This window comes from Triticum aestivum, chromosome 3D (genome assembly GCF_018294505.1).
Source record: "Triticum aestivum cultivar Chinese Spring chromosome 3D, IWGSC CS RefSeq v2.1, whole genome shotgun sequence".
NCBI classification, from domain to species: Eukaryota; Viridiplantae; Streptophyta; class Magnoliopsida; order Poales; family Poaceae; genus Triticum; species Triticum aestivum.
The window spans coordinates 364,903,461-364,930,923 of NC_057802.1; the positions used below are offsets into that span (position 1 = coordinate 364,903,461).

General features: G+C 47.1%; 4 protein-coding genes and 1 pseudogene across 4 annotated transcripts; 2 read left to right on the forward strand and 3 right to left on the reverse strand.

Annotated features, from left to right (window-relative positions):
* The first annotated feature begins 5,150 nt into the window (after positions 1-5,150).
* LOC123078929 (uncharacterized) lies at positions 5,151-9,568 on the forward strand. The gene is made up of 12 exons (XM_044501581.1): positions 5,151-5,370; positions 5,465-5,563; positions 5,680-5,764; positions 5,901-5,970; positions 6,422-6,482; positions 6,612-6,665; positions 6,833-6,986; positions 7,077-7,173; positions 7,584-7,693; positions 8,087-8,193; positions 8,918-9,028; positions 9,109-9,568. The coding sequence occupies exons 1-12, from the start codon at positions 5,284-5,286 to the stop codon at positions 9,223-9,225; spliced, it is 1,152 nt and encodes a 383-aa protein (XP_044357516.1). The 5' UTR covers positions 5,151-5,283; the 3' UTR covers positions 9,226-9,568.
* Positions 9,569-10,476: 908 nt separating this feature from the next.
* Positions 10,477-10,933, forward strand: LOC123078933 (non-specific lipid-transfer protein 2-like). The gene has a single exon (XM_044501584.1). It carries the CDS (start codon positions 10,499-10,501, stop codon positions 10,784-10,786), a length of 288 nt encoding a protein of 95 aa, XP_044357519.1. The 5' UTR covers positions 10,477-10,498; the 3' UTR covers positions 10,787-10,933.
* A 328-nt stretch (positions 10,934-11,261) lies between these two features.
* Positions 11,262-14,719, reverse strand: LOC123078930 (cysteine-rich receptor-like protein kinase 2). The gene is made up of 3 exons (XM_044501582.1): positions 13,612-14,719; positions 13,453-13,488; positions 11,262-12,317 (listed from the first exon to the last, which is right to left on the reverse strand). Exons 1-3 carry the CDS (start codon positions 14,717-14,719, stop codon positions 11,263-11,265), a joined length of 2,199 nt encoding a protein of 732 aa, XP_044357517.1. The 3' UTR covers position 11,262.
* A 70-nt stretch (positions 14,720-14,789) lies between these two features.
* LOC123078931 (LEAF RUST 10 DISEASE-RESISTANCE LOCUS RECEPTOR-LIKE PROTEIN KINASE-like 2.1) lies at positions 14,790-25,792 on the reverse strand. The gene is made up of 3 exons (XM_044501583.1): positions 24,981-25,792; positions 16,320-16,352; positions 14,790-15,879 (listed from the first exon to the last, which is right to left on the reverse strand). Exons 1-3 carry the CDS (start codon positions 25,738-25,740, stop codon positions 14,828-14,830), a joined length of 1,845 nt encoding a protein of 614 aa, XP_044357518.1. The 5' UTR covers positions 25,741-25,792; the 3' UTR covers positions 14,790-14,827.
* On the reverse strand, positions 21,346-22,615 carry LOC123078932 (LEAF RUST 10 DISEASE-RESISTANCE LOCUS RECEPTOR-LIKE PROTEIN KINASE-like 1.2; annotated as a pseudogene).
* Positions 25,793-27,463: the final 1,671 nt, after the last annotated feature.

A 27,463-nucleotide genomic window follows, 5' to 3' on the forward strand; every position in this document is an offset into this window, starting at 1 on the left:
TCAATTCAACCACACCTGGAGATTAAATATCTACAACAAAGTGATCACTAGCACAGTAGTATGATAGTTTTGATAGTAGTGGTAACAGTAACAACAGTGATGATTTTGTAGCAAGTGTAACGGTAACAGTAGCAGTAATAACTTAGCAAGAGCAATATGTGGAAAATTCGTAGGCATTGGATCGGTGCATTAGTTGGATGATATTCATCATATAAAAGTCATAACCTAGGGCGATATGGCACTAGCTCCAGTTCATAAATATAATGTAGGCATGTATTCCGTAAATAGTCATACGTGCTTATGGAAAAGAACTTGCATGACATATTTTGTCCTAGCCTCCCGTGGCAGCGGGGTCCATAAGGAAACTAAGGGATATTAAGGCCTCCTTTTAATAGAGAACCGGAACAAAGCATTAACACATAGTGAATACATGAACTCCTCAAACTATGGTCATCACCGGAAAGTATCCCGATTTCTGTCACCCCGGGGTTTACGGATCATAACATGTAATAGGTGAATAGGACTTGCAAGATCGGATCTAGAACATGGATATAATGGTGAAAACATAAACAATTCAGATGTGAAATCATGGCACTCAGGCCCTAAGTGACAAGCATTAAGCCTGACAAAGTCATAACAACATCAATCTCATAACAGTGGATACTAGGGATCAAGCCCTAAAAAACTAACTCGATTACATGATGAATCTCATCCAACTCCTCACCGACCAGCGAGCCTACGAAGGAATTACTCACTCCCAGCGGGGAGCATCATGAAATTGGTGATGAAGGAGGGTTGGTGATGACGAAGACCGAAGATTCCCCTCTCCGAAGCCCCGAATGGGCTCCAGATCTGGCCTCCCAACGAAGAACATGAGGTGGCGGCGGCTCCTTATCGTGAAACACAATGAAACTTTCTCCTCTATTTTTTTCTCCAAAAATAGGATTTTATAGCATCAGAATTAGGGTCTGCGGGGCCACGAGGTGGGCACAACCCACTAGGGCGCGCCAGAGGGGGGGGGGTGCCCTGGTGTCTTGTGCCCAGCCAGGGTCCCCCTCCGGTGGTTCTTGGCTCCATTATTTTTCTTTTATTGACAATTCTCCAAAAAGTTTTGTTCCATTCTGAGAACTTTTATTTCTACACAAAAACAACACCATGGTAGTTCGGCTGAAAACAACGTCAGTCCGGGTTAGTTTCATTCAAATCATGCAAATTAGAGCCCAAAACAAGAGCAAAAGCGTTAGCAAAAGTAGATACGACGGAGACGTACCAGTAGTCCAATCCATTTTGTAGCAAAGGACATGCCTACATGATCTCTTATAATAAGCAAAGCATTCTCGAGGACACACGGGAATTTCATCTAGTCACTTTCATCATGTTGGTTTGATTCACGTTCAGTACTTTGATAATTTGATATGTGGGTGGACCGGTGCTTGGGTGCTGTTCTTATTGGAACAAGCCTCCCACTTATGATTAACCCCCTCGCAAGCATCCGCAACTACGAAAGAAGAATTAATATAACAATCTAACCATAGCATTAAACATATGGATCCAGATCAGCCCCTTACGGAATAGCACATAAACTAGGGTTTAAGATTCTGTCACTCTAGCTACCCATCATCTAATAACTACTCCACAATGCATTCCCCTAAGCCCAAAGATGGTGAACTGTCATGTAGTCGACGTTCACATAACATCACCAAGGGAATCACAACATACATATCATCAAAATATCGAACGAATATCAAATTCACATGATTACTTGCAACATGACTTCTATGTGGCCTCACGAACAAGGAAAACTACTCACAAATAATATTCATGCTCAAGATTAGAGGGATATTAAATAGCACAATGGATTTGAACAAATAATCTTCCACCAAATAAACCATCTAGCATCAACTACAAGATGTAATCAACACTACTAGTCACCCACAGGTACCAATATGAGGTTTTGATACAAAGATTGAACACAAGAGATGAACTAGGGTTTGAGATGAGATGGTGTTGTTGAAAAGATTGGCCTCCCAAAGATGAGAGGGTTGTAGGTGATGATGATGGCTTCGATTTCCCCCTCACGGAGGGAATTTCCCTCGGCGGAATCACTCCGTCAGAGGAAAAAAGTGCTGCTGCCCAAGTTCTGCCTCGAGACGGCGGCGTTCTGTCCCGAAGTCCTCTCCTGTTTTTTTCTAAGTCAAAAGACCTTATGTACCAGAAGATGGGCACCAGAGGTGGGCCAGGGGGTCCACTACCCACTAGGGCACGCCTGGAGGGGGTGGCGCGCCCTGGTGCCTAGTGGGCACCCGGGTGTCCCCCTCTGGTATTTCTTTTCTCCAATATTTATTATATATTCCAAAATAATTCTTCGCGAAATTTCAACTCATTTGGAGATGTGTAGAATAGGTATCTCTGACATAGCTTTTTCAGGTCCAGAATTCCAGCTGTGAGTATTCTCCCTCTTTGTGTAAACCTTGCATATTATGAGAGAAAAGGCATTAGAATTACCCCACAAAGTGTTAAAATGCATAAAAACACTATAAATAACAGTAAGAAAACATGATGCAAAATGGACGTATCATAGATTCCAGAAGCTAACTAGCGTCACCGTAGCAGTGCACCGTGACGCGGATCTCCCGAGTGACCCGTTCTCTCTTGCAATTTGGCGAGCAAAAAGCCATGGGATGTTGTCGGTGCTATTTTAAAGCTCCATCTCACCTGATAGCCATTCCTTTTCCCCTCTCCGCGAATGAGACAGCCATCTGCGTTGACATGCCACCCTGCCTAGCTCACAGGCTTTGTGTTTTGACAACAGTACCTTTTGTGTGGTCGACATAAGCTCGTGCCCCTTCATGAACTGCGCAGCTACCGACCTAATGGACCTGTAAGCCCTACCACCAGCAACAACACATACTAGGCCGGTTCGTCAAGCGGCTGAGACCTCAGAGTACTGGCTGCCACCTTCGGAAGGTCACATGACATTTAACGTCGACGGGGCAATGTCAAGCAACGACAAGAGAGGAGTACCAGCGGCCATATGGATGCCATTGGTGTGTACCAGGGTTCATCTATGGTACTTTCCAGCGGGACCATTGACCAAACGATGCTCAAAGCATTGGCATGACGAGAAGCTATGGCACCTGCGTATGATCTGGGATCGAGCTCAACACTTTTGCGTGGCTACCGGCTGTCATGGAGTGGTGAAGGATATCGAGTAGAGAAGCGGTGGAAGACATGATCCAATTATGTAGGAAATTAATGAGCGTAGTGTTGGTTTTCATTCTTGTAAATTTATCTTCGAGCATAGGAACTTTAATTTTGAAGCTCATAATCTCGCCAAGTTCGCATGTAATCTGGACATAGGTCATCATATTTGGTTGGGGAACCCTCCTGATCCAAACAATGTACATATGAATATTTTGTTGAATTAATAAAGTTGGACAAGAATTCTAACAAAAAACTTGATCCGGAGCCGAGCAACAACAATCCGCAAAATAACACTAAAAAACCTAAGGTCTCCCCTCCTGAAGAACTACTTTTTTTCACGCATACGCAGAGTTTACGTATCTTCCTTTGTTGATAGATAAAGTGAAGGGAACAATGGTTTTGGTGTTACATGGGGTTACGTACACGCTAGACGGCGCGAGGTGAACACCTTGAGCAGAACAGAGAGGTGGGTTGCTCAGTCCACAAAACGCACATGCTAGCTAGCCATGAAGATGTGTTGCAGACTGGTGCCTTCAGCTAAATCCGACAGATCTCGAAGTATGGGATCCTAAGTTAGGTGTCTTGGAATGAGGGTAACCGAGACACATGGATCTTACCCGGGTTTGGGCTCTCCGAGGAGATAATTCCCTATGCCATGCTTGTGTTTTGCGTTGGAATAAGTACATGGTACGTGTATCTACCAAGAGATTTGTAATGTGTGTTCTACAAGCCAAACCCCTTGGTTTATATAGGTATAGGGTGAGGGGGGGGGGGGGGGTCCTAGAGTTACAATATCCTAGTCTACTACGTACTGGGAGGCAGAGTCCTCCATGAATCTAGCATCTTGTCGAGTATGTCAAGTCTTCTGGAACCTTTCGATTATACGCCATTCGCCGTCCAATGTGGCCCAGGTCGGGACCGACAAGGGGTTCCCCAGCCCAACCCACCAAGCCGGGAGTTGACATGGTGAGAGTCCCCTTAGCCAGGACACTGTCTAAATTGCCTCGCGTGAATCCCATCTAAACAACTAGCTTCATGTGACACCCCATACGATTACCATCGGGATCTTAAACCGAGAGTTGGGGCAAGGCGGGTGAGGGTGACAATGTGGTGATGAAAGGAGGCGATGTATTGGGCTTCAAATCCGGCTGGAAAGGTGTGAAGGGGATCTAAGTGGGTGAGTCGAGGGTTGTATCGGGCGACAGAGAGGAGACCGAGTGGAGGAACCGATCAGAGACTGGGTGGATCGACATAGGAGCCAGGAGGGAGCAAGGAAGGGAGGAAGAAGAAGAAGAAGAAGAAAGGAAGAAGGTGATCGACATCCGTCAGTCACTGACAATCGTCATATGTCTTCACTGAAGCCTTCACCATCTCAAGATCTCAATAATTTCTTGTGATCACCAAAAAAACACCTAACACCACGGGCCCACGCCATGTCATCAAGCCACCACTGCTACCATCAACGTCACCACCATCGCTGTTGTCGTCGGTGCCGCCATTGTCGTCGCCATCGTAGTTGTTGTCGCTGCCACCGCCACAACCACCTCGCACTCGGTTCTCCAACGTGGTCTTGAGTGAGATAGAATATCTCGTTGACAAATGAGATCCATATGTCATGTCACACATTGGGAATGTTTTTTCCAGGGACCGCAAAAAAGGCCATTTGAAAATCCAAAATTTTACAAAAATGCTAAAAATATGACGTCAGATTTTAGGCATGGCAAATCAAACGTTTTTCATGACAATTTATATTGACGCGAGTCTGGCACACAAATGAACTGAGGCGGATTCGCTAAGTAAACTGAACGTTCGATTTGTCATGAAAAAATGTTCGATTTGACATGCCTAAAAATCTGACATTGGCTGGATATTCGGATTTAAAATTTATTACTGACCTGGTGAGATGTTTTAAAAAAGAAGAGCCCTGGTGAGATTTACCAAGGACTCAATCTTTGATGCCGGTTGGTACGGCTTCACGGTTGGCTGCCGTGCCACAGACCCACACTGACCGGACGAATTGCCCCGTCGTCTCTTGGTAGCAACGGCATCCCCAGAGAGAACAAGACCGACCGAATCGCGATGGAGGCCTGGGTCCGCGCCGTCGTGGAGGCCATCCACTCGTCTCGAGCCCAAGCCGTCATCTATCTCGCCGGCGGCGCCTCCCAGGTACCGCCCTCTTCCTCTGCTCCCCCGCGGCAGCTCTACTGTAAATTTGTACTACTCGCCAGATTCCAACCGTTCGACACCTCCACCGCCGCAGGCGCTCGGTTGGCTCCTGTCCGTGCCCGGCGCTTCTGGCAGCGTCCTCGAGGTCGTCGTGCCCTACTCCAGGGCCTCCATGGCGCAGCTGCTCGGCAAGGTAAACGCACCCGCATACCCTGGAACTCGGACTCCTTTGGACTTTGAGGCATCACGCTGACACGCGCTAGGCACTCATCAGACTGACTGACTGACTGACCATGCTTTGGTTTCCAGTTGCCACTGCAATTCACAAGCAAGCAGGCCGCAGAGGACATGGCACTGGCCGCGTTCAACCGTGCCCTAAAGCTTTCTGGACCAGGTCTGTGCCTCTGTGTTTGTCTCTGTAACCTCATAACGCTGGATCTGTGGATCGTTCTGCACATGACATTATAGTTTGCACACGACATAATCTGTGTTTGCTATGAATTTAAGTAATTGGGTGAGAATACTCGCAGGTCTACAAGTAATGGGTGTTGGATTTACTGGGTCACTCGCTAGCTCACGCCCAAAACATGGTGACCACAGGTATTGCCTCGGTAACTCCCCTTTACAGTAGCAATAATTTGAGGAGGATGGAAACCACCAAAGCTTTTACAGTTATCCCTTGAGTCGTTCTACTTTTCGGTAATGTTTACAGTACCTAACCCAAAGCTTATCAGTCATTAGAGTTAGTTTTTTTTTGCGAGACGTTATTAGAGTTAGTTAGCTAACCGAGTGCAAGTTTAAAACATTAAGTGCTCATGAAATTAGGGAAGTCATTATACTAGCATGTCGACATAACATGTGATACATAAGCTAACCTGTTATCGAGACGAACGAACCTCTTGCTTACAATTTTAATGTGCCTATGTCATTTAGAGCTTGCATACATGATGTATTACACAAAATTCCCAGCTTTTGGGGTGGCAGGGCATCTAAGTTTGTTAATTCTCTGTCTTTCTGCTCTATATGATATTTGAAACTCATGTTCAAATAGGTTTTATGTGTCAACACGCACACAAAATCGCCTCAGGACATCACATGTAACATTGTCGAAGGTACTACCAATACTCTTTACTCTTAACAAAGCATTTCTCCGGGAGTCAATGTCATGTTTATGCTCTGTTTCTGCGCAATTTTTGCATCCTGGCATTTACAGTACTTTGTTGAGAAAAACTTTTATGTAGGGTTTACGGAGCAGAGAGGAAGAAGACAAGGTCTCAAGCTGTTTTGTGCTTAAGGTTTGTTATATATACTAGTTCTCACTGGTAACAGTTGATTGGGCATCAGATTAGCGAATAGGAGCAACCAGTCCTGAGAGTGTGATCAACGTGTCAGGACTAACAGTACTTTTCCTTAAACGATATTCCCAGTTTGCTCTCCCTTATAAAAATCTACTGTGCTCCAGGCAATCGCAGATGCATGCAGAGTTTCTGCAACCATTCAGTCAGACGTTCAAGAACCTGAAATTCCAAAAGAAAGTGTGGAACAATTTGATGAAGACCAAGAGCTCCAGCAAGTTATTGATGGTCAAGTCTGCATGAAAGTATACCACTTTGCTGGTATACCCTGACACTCAAAATTGCTCTCTCTTTTTGTACTAGAATTGTCTCATTTTCATTCTTAATCATATTATTATTCGTCATTTGTAGACCCAATGGAAAAGAACTTCGACAGGAAACTAATTCTACCTGGTTCATTCAATCCCTTGCATGATGGCCACCTTAGGTTGTTAGAAGTTGCATCAAGGTGAGATGTAATCAAATCAAACATTTGCACATCTGGATTATGCCATTCTAAAAATTAGCAAGGCCAAAATATATTAAAATTATACAAAGTAATGTGGTGTAAAATTTTCTCTGCTAAATTGGAAGGTGAGATATAATGAAATCAACCTTTTTTACAATTGAATTTTGTTATCCTAAAATTTATCAAGGTAAAAATATGTAAAAATGGGTACGGAGTAATGTGGTGTAAATGTACTCTGTTAAACTGGAATGTTTTTTAAAGTAGTGACTTAACAAAAAACTGATAATGCAATAGCATTTCAATATAGCTGTTTGTGTACAAATATCTACATCGTTTTATTAAAACCTTTCGCTTGTTGAAGCCCACAAACAGTAATTGACCTTTTATTTGCATGAATCGGCTCATTGCAGCATGTGTGATGATGGTTTTCCGTGCTTTGAGATATCAGCAATAAATGCCGACAAACCCTCCCTGTCCATCGCAGAAATTAAGCGCCGTGTTGAGCAATTCAGAAAAGCAGGTATGCATATGACTAACTGCTGTAGTGCAAAATATTACAGTCATACTTGGATTTTCTTTCGAACTATTTATCACGTGGCCTGCCCTCTATTTTGCTATATTCGTAGTGCTCTTATTCGATTGCTATGCCAATCTAATAAATGTGCTTTAGTTTGAGGTTAGAGATATATAATTTTGTATTAACTCGTGTAGTCATCGTTGCTGATATATCGTCTAACAGTGATTCTGGGACACAGATGTGTCCAGACATGTTCCTTACTCTGTTTCACCAATCACCATATACTACCTCTGTTTCTTTGGCTTTGTGTGTTAAGATAAAACTATGTTTATCTGTAGGGGAAAACTCATCCAATTAATCAGTGATTATGCGAGTCTTTGATTCTTTCTGATGCAGGGAAGAATGTGATCATATCTAACCAACCGTACTTTTATAAGAAAGCAGAACTTTTCCCAGGCAGTGCTTTTATAATTGGTGCAGACACTGCAGCTAGGCTTGTAAATGTAAGTTTGCTTGAGTTGACCGTTAAATTACAGATCAGTTAGTTTGCTTTCTGAGATTAGCTTAACAACTGTTCCCTTTTTCGTTAGATATAATTAATAATGAAATGGTTTGTGGCATTCTTCTAAATGAAAAAGCAGTGCTCCTGCTGGTTCCTCAGAGTTTTTATAGATATAATTAATAATGAAATGCTTTGTGGCATCTTTTAGTTTCTTATCAGCTTATGCTTACTTCTGAATATGAAGTGTGATATGCCATTTAGTCATGTGAAAGAAAAATCCAGCGTCTACTGACATGGTTAAGTGGGAAAAAAAACTGCTCAACTCAGCATTTACAGTATTGAGCTCTATTAAGCCCAGTATTGAGCTCTATTAAGCCCAGATTGCATTACTGCATTGGTTTCTACGAATGGACACACCCTACCAAACATGTTAGTAAAATGATATATCCAATTCCAAAAGGAAGCCTTTTCCTACTCAAGCAAATCTTTTCAGCTAGGCACCTAGCATCAGTGCAGCATTTAGTATGATCGTAACAAGTGAAATTTCATGTGCAGCTGATTTAGATGCCATTATTGTAAGTTATAAACATAAACTGATTTGTTATTCAGGATATATTTTGCTGAGTCATATAATTCTCAAATTCAGTTATTGAATGCTATTTAGAATGGATGTTCGACAATTGAGTGGTTTATTTTTCAAACTAAATGAAGTTTACTCATGGCAGCCTAAGTATTATGGAGGTGACTACAACAGAATGCTGGAGATTCTTCTTGAATGTAAAAGCACTGGCACAACATTTCTGGTTGGTGGTCGAGAGATTGAAGGAGTATTCAAGGTATGAAATGGCCTTCATGTTTTGTTTTACATGCACTGAAATTTTTCGTCTGCTCACGTACTTCACTATTTGTTTTGAAGGTCCTTGAAGATTTAAATATTCCAACAGAGTTGAAGGACATGTTTATCTCTATACCAGAGGAGAAGTTCCGCATAGATATTTCATCTACTGAATTAAGAAAAAGTCAAAGGCTCTGATGTCATGAACACTTGGTCCTATTCTACACCAGATTCAAGATGTTTGTCTCTTGGGCGAAGCTTTGCAAATAGTCATGACAGTGTTTGATTTCATAGTTTTGCCATGCAAATAATAACTGTTATGTTTGTATTAGTAAACGAAAAAACACATTCCATTAGTACTACAGATGTCAGAAGGCAATGGTAGCCCTGTTATTTTCTTGGAAAGCAATGTAATTATTTCTGTTTGCCTTTTTGGGTATGCTGTTATTGGACACTTTTCATGTGTCATGCATGTACAGACTCATTGGTGTCACAGTGGATACTTTTTTTGAGATTATAGCATCAGAGGTATTCTCATATAGATTGCTTCGCTTATGGAGTATGCTTGTATGCATTAACAGGTATCGTACATCTGGATGCTAGCAGTCAGGTCTGAACTCAACTGGTGTTTCATCAATTTCGCTTATCTGGGACTTGGTTCGTGCAATCATATTTCCTCACACACTACTTGTTATACTATTTGGAATGGCCCTGCGGCGTGCAGTCTGTGGTCAAGATTGCTGGGGAAATGAGGCGGCATGACTTCACGCGTTTGGAATGTTCACCTGATTGATTTGTTAGATGTCTGATCTGTTTAGTTGCCGAAATTGCGTCTTTATAGGCACCTAAATGCTAGTATGAGCTCTAAAGGGTAAGCCTATGTTGACAAGGAAAGGATAGCTTGGCCTATAGGAGGACGAGCAATTGAGGGAGGGGAATAAAACGGATGCAGGGCAAGGGTTTCCTTCAACCAGATGTTTTCTTGGTCAGAGCCTAGACTAGAAGCAAGTTTAGCTGTTTGCCAGTAGTTTATGCCAGAAGCTTACACGAACTCTCCGACGGTGTTGCCTCTTAGCCTCCATATTGCAGAAACTACTTCGCCATTGCTCAACATTTGAAAATCTGTTCAACACCGGTCACTAGGCTCGACACTAGGTTGAGTGTTTACAGACCAGACACTTTTATCGGTGTGCAGCACATTATTAATAACAAACATAATCTTTGCTAGGCGGCAGCAGCAGCTTCACGCTACCCGAGCTCCGAAGCAGTGCCGGAGTCCCAAGCACTCCATGGGAATGCCCATGCTCCACCGTTTACGCAACCGTGTAATTCAAAAGCCTTAAAATTTTAGCGGCACAATTTCAGACAGCATGGCACGGGTGACGGCTTCTCTTGCTACAAATAGTACACCAAGCCTCACTTGTGCTCCCAAAACCAAACAGAGTCCACTGCAATCCGTGACTGAGAAGCCATGAAGCCCTGCGCGGTGCTGTTCCTCGTAGCCGTGCTCACCACGTCCAGCGCGGTGCGCGGGGCATCCATGGCAGCGCGCTCGGAGTGCGACCCGTGGGCGCTGCGGCCGTGCGCCCCGGTGATCCTCTGGAGCGCGCCCCCGTCCAGCAAGTGCTGCGCCAAGCTCCGGGAGCAGAGGCGGTGCCTGTGCAGGTACGCCAGGAACCCCGACCTGGGCAAATACATCAACTCCCAGAACAGCAAGGAGGTCGCGGCTGCGTGTCGCGTGCGGGTTCCTATGTGCTAGGCTAGCTAGGAATACACGCGCGGCGTGGTTGTGTTAGCGCCGTGCTATTATGCTGTGTTCGTCTTGGCCGTCTCCGTTTCTGACTGCCGGGTGATGTGGTGTCAGACAAGAAGAGTTGTGATAACGGACGGCCTTGTTAGCCATTAGCAGTGCTTTGTGTGTCATGCCATCAAATGTGCGTGCGGTGATCGTGTCTTATTGTGCGTTTGTTTTCCTGTGGGGTTGCGGTGGCATAATTTGACGAAGTTGTTGTTCTTCGCCTTCATGCTCACCAGGCACCTTAATTTGAGCGTCTCGAGATATTTGTGTGTCTCAACAACAACATGTGATTGCATGAATAAGTTATCTGTCACCAGTCCTATACCTGACAATAACAAAATGAAGTTCTCATGTTGCTCTCCTGAAATCCAACACTACACAAATCCAAAAGCAGGTGCATGTCCCTGAACATTGTCTACAACCATGTCTTCTACGCTTCAGGGGATTCTTCTTGGCAATTCCAGCTCCGCGCTGCTACCCTCCAGCATCTCGACGACTCCGCTCATCGACGGCCGACTCGCAGGCGCCGTCTGCGAGCACCACAGCCCGACTATGATCATCTTCCTCACAAGCTCTCTGGTGTCGCCATTGACGTCCGAAACACTGTTGCAGAACTCATCCAGGTGCTCGTAGAGCCACTGGGCGAAATACTTGCTGGTCGTGTCAGCACCAACCTTGACGTGTCTCTTTGCTCTCACCATCTCCAGGACCATCACGCCGTAGCTGTACACGTCGGACTTGCTAGTGACCGGTCCGAATCTCCTGGACACCACCTCAGGTGCGTCGTAGCCATCTCTCTCCCTTGCACCGCGAGTGGATGTCTCGCATAGGTTTGCTACACCAACATCAGATATCTTTGGGCAGAGCTCATGATCCAGCAGAATGTTCCGGGGTTTGATGCTGATGTTCATGCCATTAGCACCGTCATCGCCGTGGAGATAGTCGAGACCTCGCGCCACACCGATGGCGATGTCAAACAGTTTCTCCCAGTACAGCCATAGCGAGTAGTTCTCCTCTACGGAATCGTCGCTGCTGAGAGCATAGCTTTCAAGGGAGCCGTTGGGCATGTACTCATATATCAGAGCCCTTGTTGGCCCCTGCAAGCAAAACCCCAGCAGAGGGGCGACATTGTTGTGAGATATTGCGCCGATGCTCTCGACCTCCTTCACGAAGTCTTTGTCGCCGCCTTTGCAGTTCTTCAGCACCTTCACTGTGATCTGCCGCGCGTCGCGGAGGTTGCCTCTGTAGACATCGCCATGGCTGCCTTGGCCCATCCTGTGAGCAAAGGTCTTTGTCATCCTCTCCACTTCGGAATAAGTGTATCTTTTTGGATGATGAGCTCTCAGTTTTGGCTCAGATGGCTCTTTGCTCGGAGGGGTGGTCGATCCCTCCACAGGAGGCGACAAGCCGCGGTATTTCTTATGGCAGATGAAACAAGTGGTAAGAAGCAGGAGCAGCAGGAAGATGCCACCGATGACTCCTACTATTATATCTGTATAGACAAAAGGGAGTTGGTTAGAAAATGCATCAAAGAAATCTCAAGGAAATCATCGACTTGCAAATTCTTGAGCTAGGCTGTGTATATACTGTCACTCTATGGAGTAAGTTTTAAGCTGGTTGGAGAATACAAATATATTACTCCCTCCATCTCATAACATAACATGTTATTACAACCAATGTACTTTTGTATTGATTATAATAACGTCTTATGTTATGGGACGGAGGGAGTATTTGAAGGACGCCGATATCCACTATATGTGTGGAATATTCGACATGCGCTCACACACCGTGTGTGGTGTGAGCAGGAGGCAGTCCACACGGGTTGTGTGTGGGCGGACATTGGAATTGCCCACACGTGTGGGCGCGGCAACTTCGTGCCACACGCCTAACAAGTACTACTCATCTCCACCCCGCGCGTGTGGCACGAAGCAAAAATGACCACACATCCTGGCGCAGCTACGTTAGGTACCCCGCGGGATGACGATTTAGTTGCCATCCTGGTTGGCAGATGTAGTTATCCGGGATGGCAAGTGTGTAGTTGTAAAAGCATGGCAACTCTATCTGTTTTGGTTAACTATAGTTGCCATGTTTCTAATTTATGGTAGTTGCCGTATGTAATCAAACCGTAGTTGTTGTGTGTGATTAACTACTTGCCACATATGGTCAAACAGTAGTTGCCATGTGTGTTTCCTAGTTGCCACGTGTGTGCCGTGTACGCACAACTGCACTTGCCTCTAGCAAAAGAACCACAGTTGCCATGTTTGTTTACCTAGTTGCCACGTAACTGCAGTTGCCATCCACAACGTAGGAGTGTCGTGTGGGCGAAAAGCAGTTCGCCCACACGCGCATGAACTAGGTGGTGGCTATGTGGGCAGAAACTAGTTCGCCCACACAGCGCAGCTGGCAAACAGCGTGGTGCAGGCGTGTGGGCAAACTCTCCAACGCCCACACACCAGCCCCGTCTTACGTGGCACACCAAATCCACCTTTCCGTGTCAAGATTCGTGTAAAAGACAATGAACGATGATCCAGGCGTGTGGCCGAGTTGGGAAACGCCCACACGTGTGGACGTTAGTGTTTCGGTATTTTAAGGGAACATAATCAAAATGACAGAGAGTAACAACTTACAGATTCTCTTTTTGTAATCTGAGGATGCGCCCTTCCCTGTAATTTTTTCAAGCAAAATATTAGCCTATAAAATCAGAAATAAACGACGGCAACATAAATTCTGAATTGAAAAAAATTTGGTATCAGGTCGGTGTAAGCCTGTGATAAAGCAGAAGATACCTGCGTTTTGGTTCCGGTTCTGCAAGTTGCTCTGCAGCTTGACGCTAAAGCCGGAGTCCTTGTCGTAGGAGCGGCTCCACAGCATGACCCCGCCGTAATTGGGCGCGCCTTCCACCAGCGGCAGCACCTGCGACACGAGCGTGTCCGCGTCGACGAACCCGCTGCCGGCAGCATCCGACGACGCCGGCAGGCCGAGGTAAACTGTCGCCGACGGCAAAGCCGCCGTCCACTGCCGCCACGCGCTCTGCAGCGTGCCCGCGTCCCCGCGCGCGAACTGGCACGGCGGGTTGTTGTAGAACTGCACCCACACGCGGTCGAACAGCCCCGTGGCGAGCGCGGTCTTGAGGGACGCGTCCGGGAACGGGCACTGCGGCGCCGCGGTGAGCATGTACTTCTTGCCGCCGGTGTCGCCCTTGTACAGCGACGTGAGGCTCCTGGCGAGGTCGTCGTAGTGCTCGGACGGGGCCTCTATGTCGAAGTCGATGCCGTCCAGCACCGCGTCGCCGAGCGGGCGGGGCGCGGCGCCGGCGCCGGTGCCGCCGAGGAAGTTGTCCCATAGGTAGGTGGCCACGTCCTGCGCGTCGGAGGGGGAGGAGAGGTTGTACCCGAGCGCGCCGCCGCCCATGCTGAGCAACACCTTGACGCCGGCGGACTGGCAGGACCCGATGTCGGCGGCGAGGGTCGCGCACGACCCCGAGGGCGGGTCGCAGTGGTCTGCGAGGTTGAGGACCGGGGCACGGCCGGCGCCGAAGATGGAGAGGAACGCGAGGTTGACGTAGGCGTAGAGACCGGTGCCGCATGTGTCCCTGAGCGTGCCCTCGGTGGCGTTCTGACCCCAGTAGACGGCGATGTTGGCGGACTCCGCGGCCGCCGCGGCGAGGGCGGACGCCGCCAAGAGCAAGATCGTGAGAGTGCAGGGCTTCCCGGGCATTGTTAAAGATGGCGAATGTCTTTTGTGGCGTGTGCTTATATATACGACGTATATCCAGCAAGCATACGTGGAAGGAATGGTGTGGTTATTTTCTAGGATAAAGAATTGGAATGCTGCAAATGACAGGGTTGTCGTGTTATCTCCTGTGCATGGAGTAATCAGGAGACCAGCGGACATATGGAAGCTGCTCTGTTTGTTCCAATCGCAGCGGACATATGAAGTATTCAAACTGTTTACAGATTATGCAACACTGGAGCTAAGTGTGCGAGAACAGTATAAACCCTATCAACTCAAGAGCATTTTTGGTGGCAATTCAAGGCCGGTTGTGCTCCCTTCAAGCATCTCGATGACTCTAGTCATTGTTGGACGATCTGTAGAACTTAACTGAATGCACCACAGCCCAACCACTATCATCTTCCTTACAACCTCGGTGATCTCTCCATCAATCTCAGAAGCACTGATACAGTATTCATCCAAGTGTTCATAAATCCATTGTGGGAAATATTGGCTGCTAGATTCAGTATTTGGACTGATATTCTTACCCCTTGCCCCAACCATCTCAAGAACCATCATTCCATAGCTGTACACATCAGACTTGCTACTTACTGCTCCAAATTGCTTTGAATAAACCTCCGGGGCAATATAGCCTATTGTTCCTCTTGCACCACCAATGGAGATGACACTTTCTTTATTGAGGCACAGCTTGGCCAGTCCGAAATCAGAGATCTTTGGGCAGAAGTTATGATCCAATAGAATGTTGTGGGGTTTGATATCAAAGTGCACAATGCGAGTATTGCATCCTCTATGCAGATATTCGAGTCCTCGAGCAATTCCCACTGCTATTTCAAATAATTTCTCCCAACCTAAAGTATTTCGACCTTCAGAGCTATCTTTGAAATCATACCTTTCAAGTGAACCATTAGGCATGTAGTCATAAATTAGTGCCCTTTTGGATCCTTCCAAGCAAAATCCCAAGAGAGTAACAACGTTGACATGAGAAGTTCTACTAATGCTAGCTAACTCATTGATGAAATCCTCACCATCAGTCTTGAAGTCCTTTAGCATCTTGACTGCTATCTGACGACCATCAGAGAGGTCGCCTCTGTAAACAGCACCAAATCCACCTTGACCTAGCTTTTCAGCAAAGGATCTCGTCATTCTTTTCACTTGTGCATAAGTGTATCTTTTCGGATGGACCGTTCCATTCTTCTGTAGGAAGGACTCAATCCTTGCTGTCTCCTTTGATTTCCCTTTGGATCCGTACTTCTTGTAGCCCAACCAGAATGCAAAGAGAAGCAGACATAGCATAAGTATGCCTGAGCTGCCTGCTATTGTATCTGCGTACAAATTTTGGAGGAGAAAAGATATCAAAAGGGGAAGCAACTTCTATGATCTTCTAGTTAGTGATTGCATCACACAGAATGTGTGGAAATCGTTAGTATCACATAATAGAGATAATGCATCTCGAGTTAAAGTCCCTTGTATGTTGGCAAACCTACTGTATTGTGTATTCTAAAAGGCTAGATATTATCTACATTATAAACGCCATAATTAATCTGTGTCAAGAACTCGTGTCACTTTTCAGATAAACTGAACACAACTACTAAGTACATACTCCCTCTGTATCAAAATAGAAGACGTTTTTTGATACGAAGGGAGTATCAAAAAGCGTCTTATATTTTGATAGAGGGAGTACAATTTAAGCAGAAGTTGTTAAGGATCGACAGAAATGGGAAGACGCAAAAGAATTGTCATGTGGTTGAGAGATATTTCTTACACTTTTTTATTCCCGTCTTTGAGTATCCATGCCCTGCAAAATTTTCAACATAAGTGGTCATGAGTATATGGAAGATGCATTATCTATTCATAAATGTAAGGGTTGCACTGCAAGGTCAACATTCCTTTAGTTTATCGTACACATTAAAATAGAAGCACTTGCTAGTCATCTACTGGTCCAGCACATTAGTAATTTCTGCTGCAGGACCATTGTTTTCTATGTATAAGCTGTGACACAAATAAGTTTATATGTGAAAAAAAACCCGGTCATTTCTTATTTTCTCTAGAAAAGTCATCACTTGAAGTTGATCTTGCTTACCTCCTAGAGTAGAATCTTAACCCAATAGCGAAGCCTTTTGTCAGTTTTAGAATTAGTAGTGATGAATTTTGTTTTGAGATCAGAATGATGTGTAATTGTTCAGGTGCCCTTGATACTTCAGGTTAGAATACTTAATGCCAATGGGTAAGTGAATATTGTCAAGTGACGAACACGACTTAACTAGTGTTGCATAGGACAAGATGTTGATGTCACACTTTTGAATAGGCCTCGGAGCTAAACATGGGAATATGCTAAGCAGTTCGACACGTCATTCATATGGACATGTCATTCCCCAGTAGGGACGTAAGTGGCAAATAAATGGCGTCCGCAATCCCGTTTAGTTAGTTTTTGCTAGCTTGCTAGTTCATTTTCCTCAAACAAACAAAAAACCTTTTTGAACTATCATGTCATAAGTGGATTTTAAACGGGATTAAATGGGACCCGGTTGACATCCCTATGCCCCAGACTATAAGCTGGTTGCCTGTTGAGTAGTCCGGCAAAAAAATCCGGCTGATTGCATCTACGCGGTAGTTCGCACGAAAATAAATTGGTTCAAGTAACAGCGCCAATTGAGTCCGGACCGAGTTGTCTGAGCCAAGGTTCCTGGTTTGAGATGGGCTTCAGTTTAACCTTTTTTTTTGCGAATACGGTTTGACTACTAACCTGAACAGCTATATTTGGGTTACATGCATTGCCAGTTTGGCACACCTGAGGAAAGGTGAGGAAAATGAAGATTCAGAGTTATGCGGGGATCTGACAGGCTTGGTTTACAGCGACCAGAAATGGTCATGCTTTGCACTTGCGCCTCTAGCTGGTGAGAAATTATGCAAAAGGGCTTGGTTCGGTCGATCTATATGGGCACATTCATTTGTATTTTTTTTAAGTCATTTGTATGGATCAGTAATCCTGTAGATTCATATGTCTCACGATAAGGCCCTCTTTGATTCGCAGGATTCTAAACATAGGATTTCAATGGCATGGTCATCTCAATCCTACAGGATTTTGGGTTGTTTGACTGCATCATAGGAAAAACAAAGGATTCTTTCAAAGAGGTTTGAGTACATGCTAGAAATCCTATGGGAAGTAGTACAAAGAAATCTTTAGGAAAAATTCCTATAGAATTCAGTCATATGAATCAAACAACCAACATAGGGAAAAAATCCTAAGATTTCTAATCCTCTAAAATTCCTATGAAAATCCTTTAAATCAAAGGCGCCCTAACTTTGCAACTTTCTGTTTCTTTAAAAAAAGGGCCGAGATAGCATGCAAAATAATGACCCCCTTGGCTGTTTAGAAAAGTACTAGCCTGAAGTTGCGTACCTGCATTCGGGTTGCGGCAGTTCTTATCATCGTTCACTCGCCCGCTGCTGCACAAGCAACCCTGGAATCCCCCGGTTTGGTTGTAGGCGCACCGTCCGTTGGATTGCTCGCACTGCATACACGGCGTGGGTTTCTTCTTTCTTGTCGTCCCATGTCAGCTGGAAGCCCCGGCTGAGAACCTTGCCGTATCCATCGTTTACCCATCCAGCATCATTTGGGTCGACCAGGCTATGTTTGAGCACAGGAACTTTGAAGATTTGCTCGCACGCCTGCGACCAGTTCCCAGGGGGCACTTTATCATCCGGGATCACGAACGATAACCGCAGAGGGGTAACCGCTGGCAAAACCTTGGCAGGTGATCTGGCCGATGCCAGGCGGTTGGAAGAAGGTAGAGTTGAAGTAGCAACCGAGATAGAAGAAGAGGCAGTCGACGGTGCTGTCAAGAAATTCCAACCATGAGCCCGGTGGGATGGTCACGTTGTGATCGACTCTTGGGCAGCTGCTGCCGACGACCTCCGGGTCGGCTAGAGAGACGGTTGCACTCGCGCCGTCGATGCTCTTCACCGTGTAGTTTTCCGCTTCGCCGTTGAGCTGCAGCATGGGCTTGTCGTCTTTGCAGAGGATCCCCAAGCCAGGGTAGCCGCAGTAGGAGTTGGCGTTGCCCTTGAGATCTCTTGTCTCCTCGGAGAGATAGAACGGGTAGCTGATGCTCATCCCTCCGCATGTGTAAGCTTGATTCAGGCACATGGAGGGGTCGTAGGCACCATCAGACGAATCGCCATGGGAAGCGGCAACGGCAACCAAGAGGAGAAGCAGCAGCAGCTGCTGGTGGTGGTGGCTTGGCAAGAGAGGCATGGCTGCTTGGCTAGCTAGCTAAGTCAGCAGTAGTGTTCCATTCTTTGATTTGATCTTTAAACTGGTGGTTCGCTGCCCGCCCGCATGTCTTCGTTTACATGTTGCGAGGGCAGGAGGATCATGCCGGTCAGCGGTATCTTGGCGGCAGACTAGTCAGTCGTCTGCCATCTCTATCTCCCGAGTTTGGTCCGTTGAGACTAGTGTGCGTGTATAAATTTGACCGATCTACACCCACAGAACAGTTTCCTGATACAGACATTTCCTTCCATTCCGAATGAAAATTATCTACGTATTTTAGAATTGCCAAGTGCATACATATAAGGCAGACAGATGTTTGGACCAAATGGCAAATGAGCTGTTAATTTTTGGCTTTTACAGTTTTGTTTTGTCTGAAAAAGGGAGTCCCCGACGGAAGTCACCAAGGGTAAACTAACTCAGGTTCAGAACAGCTCATCCGCGGACCAACCGAACCACAACTTTTGAAAGGTTCAAGAGCGGGACTGGTAAGCCTCCTGTTACTGACGCTCTACAGCTTGTCAACTACCCCCTCAGTTCTCTAAAAAAAAACTACCCCCTTAGTCCCAAGTGTCAAAAAGTTCACCTAATCAGGCCTAAACATGGATAAAAAATGAGCTGCAATTTAATTAAAGCCAGCCAAGTCTTGAACTCAAGATCTCTTGATTTCGATACCACGTAAAACTACACGCATCTCAAGATTTCTTGATTTTGATACCATATAGAACTGCACGCATCAGTCAGTTCACCCAAAAGCTCAAACTGATGGAAAAAATGGGCTATGCATTTATACATCAACAAAAACACTCTTATATTATGGGACGGTGGGAGTAAAAAACATGTTGTCTACCACACACCTTACTTGATGCAGACAATTGGGTTTGTCTTCCGGCAAAATGGGAAGGAATTGGCAAGCAAGATATACTACCGGCCGTTTGTTTCCAGACGGGAATAAAATTTAAGGATCAGTTTTGAATAACTTACTCGATGGAGAGTTTGAATAGGCAGTGGTGGTGCCGCTGGCGTGGCAGCCCTGAACGCCAACCCTCCCGCCGGAGCACAAGCAACCAAGAAATTTCTTCTCCTCACTGTAGGAGCACCGTCCACCAGATAGCTCGCACAGGTCGCATGGCTGCGGTATGCTCATATGCCATTTCAACTCGAATCCTTGCTTGAGTACGGCACCGTAATCACTCGGCAACACGAGCTGACCACTGCTCATCAGAACATCTTTATTTACCGGCACGATGACCATCCGGCTGCAGTGCTCCGCCAATTCGTACTCTCGATAAACGTTGTCATCCTCAGAGGTAAACAAGAAGGAAACACCATCTCCACTGCCTGCAGGTGGATTGAACCCTTTGCAGTCGATCTGGAACTTTTCTAGCAGAGACTCAGGAGTCGGGTGATCGCTTGCCGTGGAGTAGCAGTCGAAGAAGAAGGTGAACTCGTGCAAGGAGTCGGTGTATTCTAGCCACTCGTCGCCGAATGACACGTTGTGGCTGACTGTGGGGCACTTGACGTCGCCAAGGGCTTCAGTGTCCCCAAGAATGATGGTGCGACTGTCGTAGAAGATGTTCCGGACGGTGTAGTTGTATTGATCGAGTGGAAGGAATGCGATCGCACTTTCCCCCTCGCCTTGGCAGAAGATATTCAAATCGGTGTAGCCGCATGAGAAGTAGGATGCGTAATCGGGGGTTGCTTGAGTTGTGTTTGACAGATAGAGTGGATATTTGATGTCAACGTCACCGCACTTGAACGATTCCAAGCACATGGAATCATTGTAGGTGCTAGATAGCGGATTAAGGGAGCCATGGGAGGCGACGAAGACATGAACGGCGAGGAGGAGGAGAAGGAGCTGGTGTGGTAGGTGAGCCATTGGTGAGAGGAGAGTCCGGAGACAGACTAATCTGGCTGTTTCAACTCTGATTATGCACGCGTGTGATTTTGAGGAATATGGCCGTATATAGACCTGGCGTGGAGTTGCACTTGGCCGATGTGGGGGATCACGCTACATTATGTGATAATGATGGGATGCGATGAATCGGCACGAAGACTGGTGCATTGCATCTCGGCAAATGCTGGTCAATGCCAAAAGTTGTGTGGTGCAAAGTGCAATGACCTCAACCATAAGTCATCACATATTCACTTCCACACGCCCACCACAGGGACTTTTCTTTCTATCTAATTATCGCATGCAGCTCTCTGAATGATTCGATAAAAAAGCCAGCTTTAAGCCTATGGATTCAGTTATGACATGCAAAGTAATACTCGAAATAGGTGAAGCTGTTTTAGTTCAAAATTGCCAAGCGAAGTTAGCCAGAGCAAAACTGCTCTACGTACGATGATTTTTCCATCCGACCTGTATGACCAGAGAGCAACGCATCTCTAACTACTATGGCCCACAAACTGAATTATGTATGATTTGGCTCTAATCGTACAGTGTTGGACAGGCAGTCTGTCGTACGTATAGCAAGGTCGTTAGCCAGAGTGTCCGGATTTTTAGTTACCGGTGACGGTCGGGCAAGGCAAATAAGGATTCCACGGTACTTACAGAAGAGTTGCGGCAGTTCGATCAGAACGGCTTACCGGGGAGTGGCGGTGGTGCGGTGGTGTGATGGTGTCAGATATCTCACTGCAGCCGTCGTTGCCCACCAGGACGCCATTGGCGCAGAAGCAGCCCGAGAACTCGCCGGTGCGGTTGTAGCCGCACTTGCCGCTGGATTGCTCGCACTGGCTGCACGGACCGGAGCTCCGGTCCGTGCTCACCTGGAACCCGCCGCGGAGAGCCTTCGCGTACCCGTCCTCTCTCCATCCAGGGTCCTTTGCGTCGGCGGGGAGGGCGTCCTTGAGCACGGGGGCTGCGTAGACTGACGGGCACGCCTGCCACCACTCCTTGGGAGGGACCTCGCGCTCCGGCAGCACGAAGGACATGGCAGGCTCTTGTCCAGAGCTCCCGCAGGTGACTGGCTGGATGCTCGGCGGCTTGCGTAATGGTTTGGGAGCGAAATCGGCCTCTGACAGGGAAGGTGCAGTTGACGAAGAAGAGGTAAGCGGTGGTGGAGGTGGGCAGATGGAACTGCTCCGGGACGGTCACGTTGTGACGGACCATTGGGCAGGTGCCCTTGCCGCCGACATCGGCGTCCACGAGGGAGAAGGTGAGGCTGGTGTAGTCGATGTCCGAGACCGTGTAGTCGTGGCCCCTGAGGCGTATGACGGGCTTGTCGTCGTCGCAGATCATGCCCAGGTCGGGGTAGCCGCAGTGCGACGAGTGCTCCGGCACTGCCTCTCTGTTCCGTTGTAAAGATGGAACGGGTACCGGACGCTGACATGGCCGCAGGTGGAAGGCTCGAGCTGGCAAGTCGGGCGGTCGTATGCGCCACCGGCTGGATCGCCACGGGTAGCTGCAGCGAAGAGGACGACGAGCAGGAGGATGATGTGGCGGTAGAGGAGAGACATGGCCAGTTTCTTCTCTGGTTGGCTCGAGGTCGGGTTCTGCGCGACTGGTGTGGTTGGTGCGTTGAGCGCGACTGGTGTGGTTGGTGCGTTGAGCATAAGAGCAACCTGCGACCCATTTCGTCCGTCGCTGTCTGTTTGGGTCGGCGCGGACAGAAAAATCGACCCAATGCATCGACCCAAACATACGGCCGTCCGCTTTTCGTCCACAGGCGACCCATTCTCGGCCCATTTTTGAGACGGATTTGCGTCGGCGCGGACACGCGACGGACGCACGCACACTCGCCTTCTCCTTTCCCCGGGTCCGTTGGTCGGTGGCTCATTGGCCTTCCCCCACCCCCAGCAACCCTCGCCCGCCTCCTTCGTCGCCAACACCGCCGCCCTTTTTTTCCGACGCCTCCACATCCGCCCAGCAACACCGCTCACTCCCCCCGTCGCCCCGCCACCGCCGTCTTCCCGCCGGGGAGCAAACTATTTCCCACCGCCGCTCCTCCAACCGCACAGCCGCCCGCAACCAAGAGGCCGCCTCGCCGCGCCGGCCAGATCCTCACCGGCACGCTCGTCGGACGCCGGCCCACTCGTCGGAAGTCGGCAGGGCAGCTAGCTGGTCCGTACGCGCCGCGACTCCCCTCGTCGGCCATCTCCTTCTTCGACGCCCGCAAGCTGTTCGACAGTTTGCCAAGGTACGAAAATGGACTCCGCCGATGAGTTCTTTTTTTCACAATTTCCTTTGCGACTCCGACGATTCGTCGTCCGACGACAAGGAGGAGATATTAGCTGCCGTGTTGGTCCATCACCACCTCAACAGACAGCGGCCGTTGTTTCGTGGCTCCATTCCGGGCCACCTTCCGGCGTTGAATTGCAACCGAGAGAGCGGGAATTTCCTTCTTTGGAAGGACTACTTTGATACAACAAACCCGTTGTTCAAACATCACAAATTCCGCCGCCGTTTCCGTATGAGTAGGCATGTTTTCAACCGTATTAGAGAGGGAGTGGTCGGCTATGATGACTATTTCGAGTGCAAAGAGGATGCCGTCGGCAAGATTCGTTTCTCCTCTTATCATAAATGCATTGCCGCCACCCGAATGCTTGCATACAGAGTGCCCGGTGATCTCATTGACGAGTACGTCCGTATGAGCGAGTCTACATGCCTAGAGTCCCTGTATAAGTTCTGCAAGGCTGTTATTGCTGTGTTTGGCCCTGAGTACTTGAGAGAGCAGACGGCTGAAGATACATCCCGTTTGTTGGCGATGAATGCCAGAAGGGGATTTCCAGGGATGCTTGACAGCATAGACTGCATGCACTGGGAGTGGAAGAACTGTCCTTCTGCTTGGCAAGGGCAGTATAAGGGACATGTCAGGGCTTGCACTATCATCCTAGAGGCCGTGGCGTCTCAAGATCTCTGGATCTGGCACTCCTTTTTTGGCATGGTTGGATCATACAATGATATCAACGTGCTTCAGCGCTCGCCGGTGTTTGCTAGGCTTGCCGAAGGCAACAGCCCACCGGTGAACTTTACTGTCAACGGCCACAACTACGACAAAGGATACTACCTGGGTGACGGTATCTATCCTCACTGGACCACTATTGTCAAGACAATACCCAACCCTGTCGGAGAGAAGAGGAAAAGATTTGCCTAGGAGCAAGAGAGTGCCAGGAAGGATGTCGAGCGTGCCTTTGGTGTTTTGCAATCTCGATGGGGCATCGTTCGGTATCCTGCTAATACTTGGAGCACGCAGAAACTGTGGAAGGTGATGACTGCTTGTGTGATCATGCACAATATGATCGTAGAAGACGAGCGCCCAGTACGTCTGTACGATAAAGGGTTTCAGTTTCAGGGTCAGAATGTTGTGCCTGAGCATGGAGTAGCGGCAACATTTGAACAGTTCACCCAATTTCATGAAGACATGCGTGATTGAGAAACTCACGTGCAGCTGCAAAATGATTTGATTGAGTATATGTGGGCTCATGTTGGCAACCAATAGATGTATCTTCTTTTATTCGGCTGTAAAACTATGTGAAACATTTTTATTTGCATTCGTCTTGTAAAACTATAGTATTTTTTATTCGGTAAAACTATGTTATTTAACAATATGTTTGAATGCAAATCAATGTAAATATTGGGCGGCCAGCCGGCCATGCCGGCACATATGGGTCGGCACGTTGGGCACGCCGCCGACCCAAATCTAAAAGAGGGCGGACGCAAGGCGGGCGGCCGACCCAAACGGACAAAAAGCGGACGAAACCGCCGTCCGTTTGGGTCGGCCCGTTGGAGTTACTCTAACTTCATGGGGTTCGGGTGAGGGGTTGGCCATCAAAACCTCCGGGGATCAGTTGCAGGTACAGTACTTCCTCTGTCTCATAATGTCTCATAATATAAGACGTTTTTTGACACTACACGAGAGTCAAAAAGCGTACATTATGAGACGGAGGGAGTAATACGTAAAAGGCAAGGCGCTGCACAGAAAGGGCGCTGAACAAAGCTACACGTACACAAACCTGACTGTTTTAGCTCTGAGATCCTGCAGGCGTTTGGTTCTGGCGAATGTGGCCGTGTACCCTCCATAAGTGCATCAATCAGCAGGAAGACTGGTACGTCTCCGTAATAAGTGCCACAAGATGTGTGGCGCAAGTCCACAACAGGGACTCGTTCAAACAAAAGTAATGACAAGTGAGCGATAGAAAAGTCATACGTACCGCTACCGCACTGATCCGTTGTGGGCCCGCCATCGCAGTAGCAGACGAACCCCACCCCGCCGTGCGTCTGATTGTGCCGGTAGCCGCACCACCCGCCGGAGCGCTCGCATGCGCCGCACTGCTCTGAGTGCGGGCTGTAGTTCAGCTCGAACCCGCCCTTCAGCACCTCAACGTACCTTGACGCAGGAGGCGCCTCCATCATGGCCTTCTTATGAGCGTCCAGCACCGGCGCCACCACCGCCGCCTCGCACCCGTACTCGTACGCCTCGCCCGTGTAACCATCATCGCCGGTTGACACGTACGAACTCTTGTTGTAATCTGAACAGCCGGTCAATTCCGCGGCGGAGGGCCATGAGGCGTTCTTGTTGCAGTTGTAGAAGAAGGTGATGTTGGAGTCCGAGTGCGTGAGCTGCAGCGCCGAGCCGGCGTCGATGGTGAAGTTGAAGTGGAGGTGCGGGCAGCTGGTTGCGTTGAGGGCTTCGGCCTCGACGTCGTCGACGAGGAAGACCGAGTGCGTGTCATAGTCGATGCCCGAGACTATGTACCGGTGGTGGGACTGGGCGGGGAGGATCAGGGTGGTGTTGTCCTCGCAGGCAAGGCCGAGGCCGCGGTAGCCGCAGCTGGCGGCCGAGGACGAGTTGAGCCAGAACGGGTAGGCGATGGTCAGGCCGCCGCAGGTGGCGTTGCCGCAGGTGGGTGGGTACCCGTTGGCCGCGGCGAAGAGGAGTAGGACGGCGAGGAGGAGGAGCAGGGGAGGCATCGCGGCGGTGTGGATGAGAGAGGGCGGGTGGGGGTTGGGAGGAGTCGCGCCGACTAAGCTGGCGCGATCGTAGCGCGTGAGAGTCAAGTGAGGGTGTTAGGCTGGGGGCGACAGGTGCGTCGACTGGATGTGGAAATTTCGATCCTCCACGGAGCACGCGGCAGCTCGCGGTTGCACGATCATCCAACCTTGCATCACCCGTTATTCATTGCGGACGACGACGGGGGCGCACCGCGCGCCGGTGATGGGGATGGTTGTGGGCCGGAGTGCATTTTACAGTACAGGGTGATAAAGGCGTGTTGTTAGTTATCACTGTTCGGACACCTTGCTAATTTTAGCTTTACTAGCAAAAGGGCGCTTTATCCTTAGGGTTTGGCCGTCATGTTTGGTTAGGTCAGCCCGGAGATCTTGTATTTGTCCCTGTCAACATTGTGATGCAGTAATAAAGCTTTGTGAGATTCTCAAAAAAGAAGAAGCAAAAGGACGCTGCACTGGGAGAAAAAATAATCATAATTTTCAATAACCATGACCATATTTTGTTGCATCATCGGGGTACACTACCACTCTTAATTTCGTGAAATCATAAACATTTTTTAAATTTGTGACCATTTTACAAATTTTCAAATATTTTCTAAAATAGATAACATTTTTTTAATACATGAATATTTTATACTATTTGCAAATATTTTTTAAAAATTGTGAACATTTTATTAAACAATTTTCTTGAATCGGCGAACATTTTTAGAATCGACGAACAATTATTTGGAAGTTGGTTAAACAACTTTTGAAATTCACGAACATTTATTATTTCAAATTTTTTTTTGAAATGCAAGATCATTTTTGAATCGGCGAACATTTTTGAATTTTTAGCATATTTTTTGAATTGGCAAAATTTTGTTCAATTTCATTAACATTTTCTAATACAAGAACTTTTTAAAAATCATGAACTTTTTTGATTTCCCGAACGTTTGTTTTAAAATTTCAAACATTTTCTAAATAAACAAACATTTTTTACAAAATCACGAATAATTTTTGAATTCACAAACATTTTATGATTTAATATATATTTTATTTAAAAAAATCTATTTTTTTAATTTTTCGAATTTTTTTAAAGTCACAAATTATTTAAAGTTGAAAAAAATAGAAAAGAAAAAATAAAAAGTAAAAAACAAAATTTGAAAAGTAGGCCGCTCATACATGAGTCGGCCCAAACAGGCGCGCTGCGTCTTCTCCCAGCGCGCAGAGCAGAGTATAAGAGGTCCCTATTAAATGGGCCAGCCCAGGCTGGGGAATCACATGTGTGAATTTTTTTATCACTTATAGGTAGTATTGGTGGGTAATATTTTGCAATTTTGGAGACAATTTCCATGACGTACTCCGAGAAGCAATAGTCCCTTTATTATTAAGTATATCCTCTATCCACACTAAGACCAAAATGGGTTTTTTGATTGGGTTAGGAATTCCCTCTTTTTTAATCCTTTTCTACTTTTTCTTTTCTATATCTCTAACCCACGAGCTTTCTTAATCTTATACTTTCTTAATCTTATACAATTTCCCTTCCTTTTTCTTATAGTTATACATACAATTATGTATGTATTATATGACCAACTTTCTATGGGTCACATAGACATCCAAATAGTTTTTTTTGTCTAAATTCTAGATAATGCACCTGCCGCTATTCGGCGGAGTCGAGCGCATGCACGCGAGCTGTCCGATCCTTGCG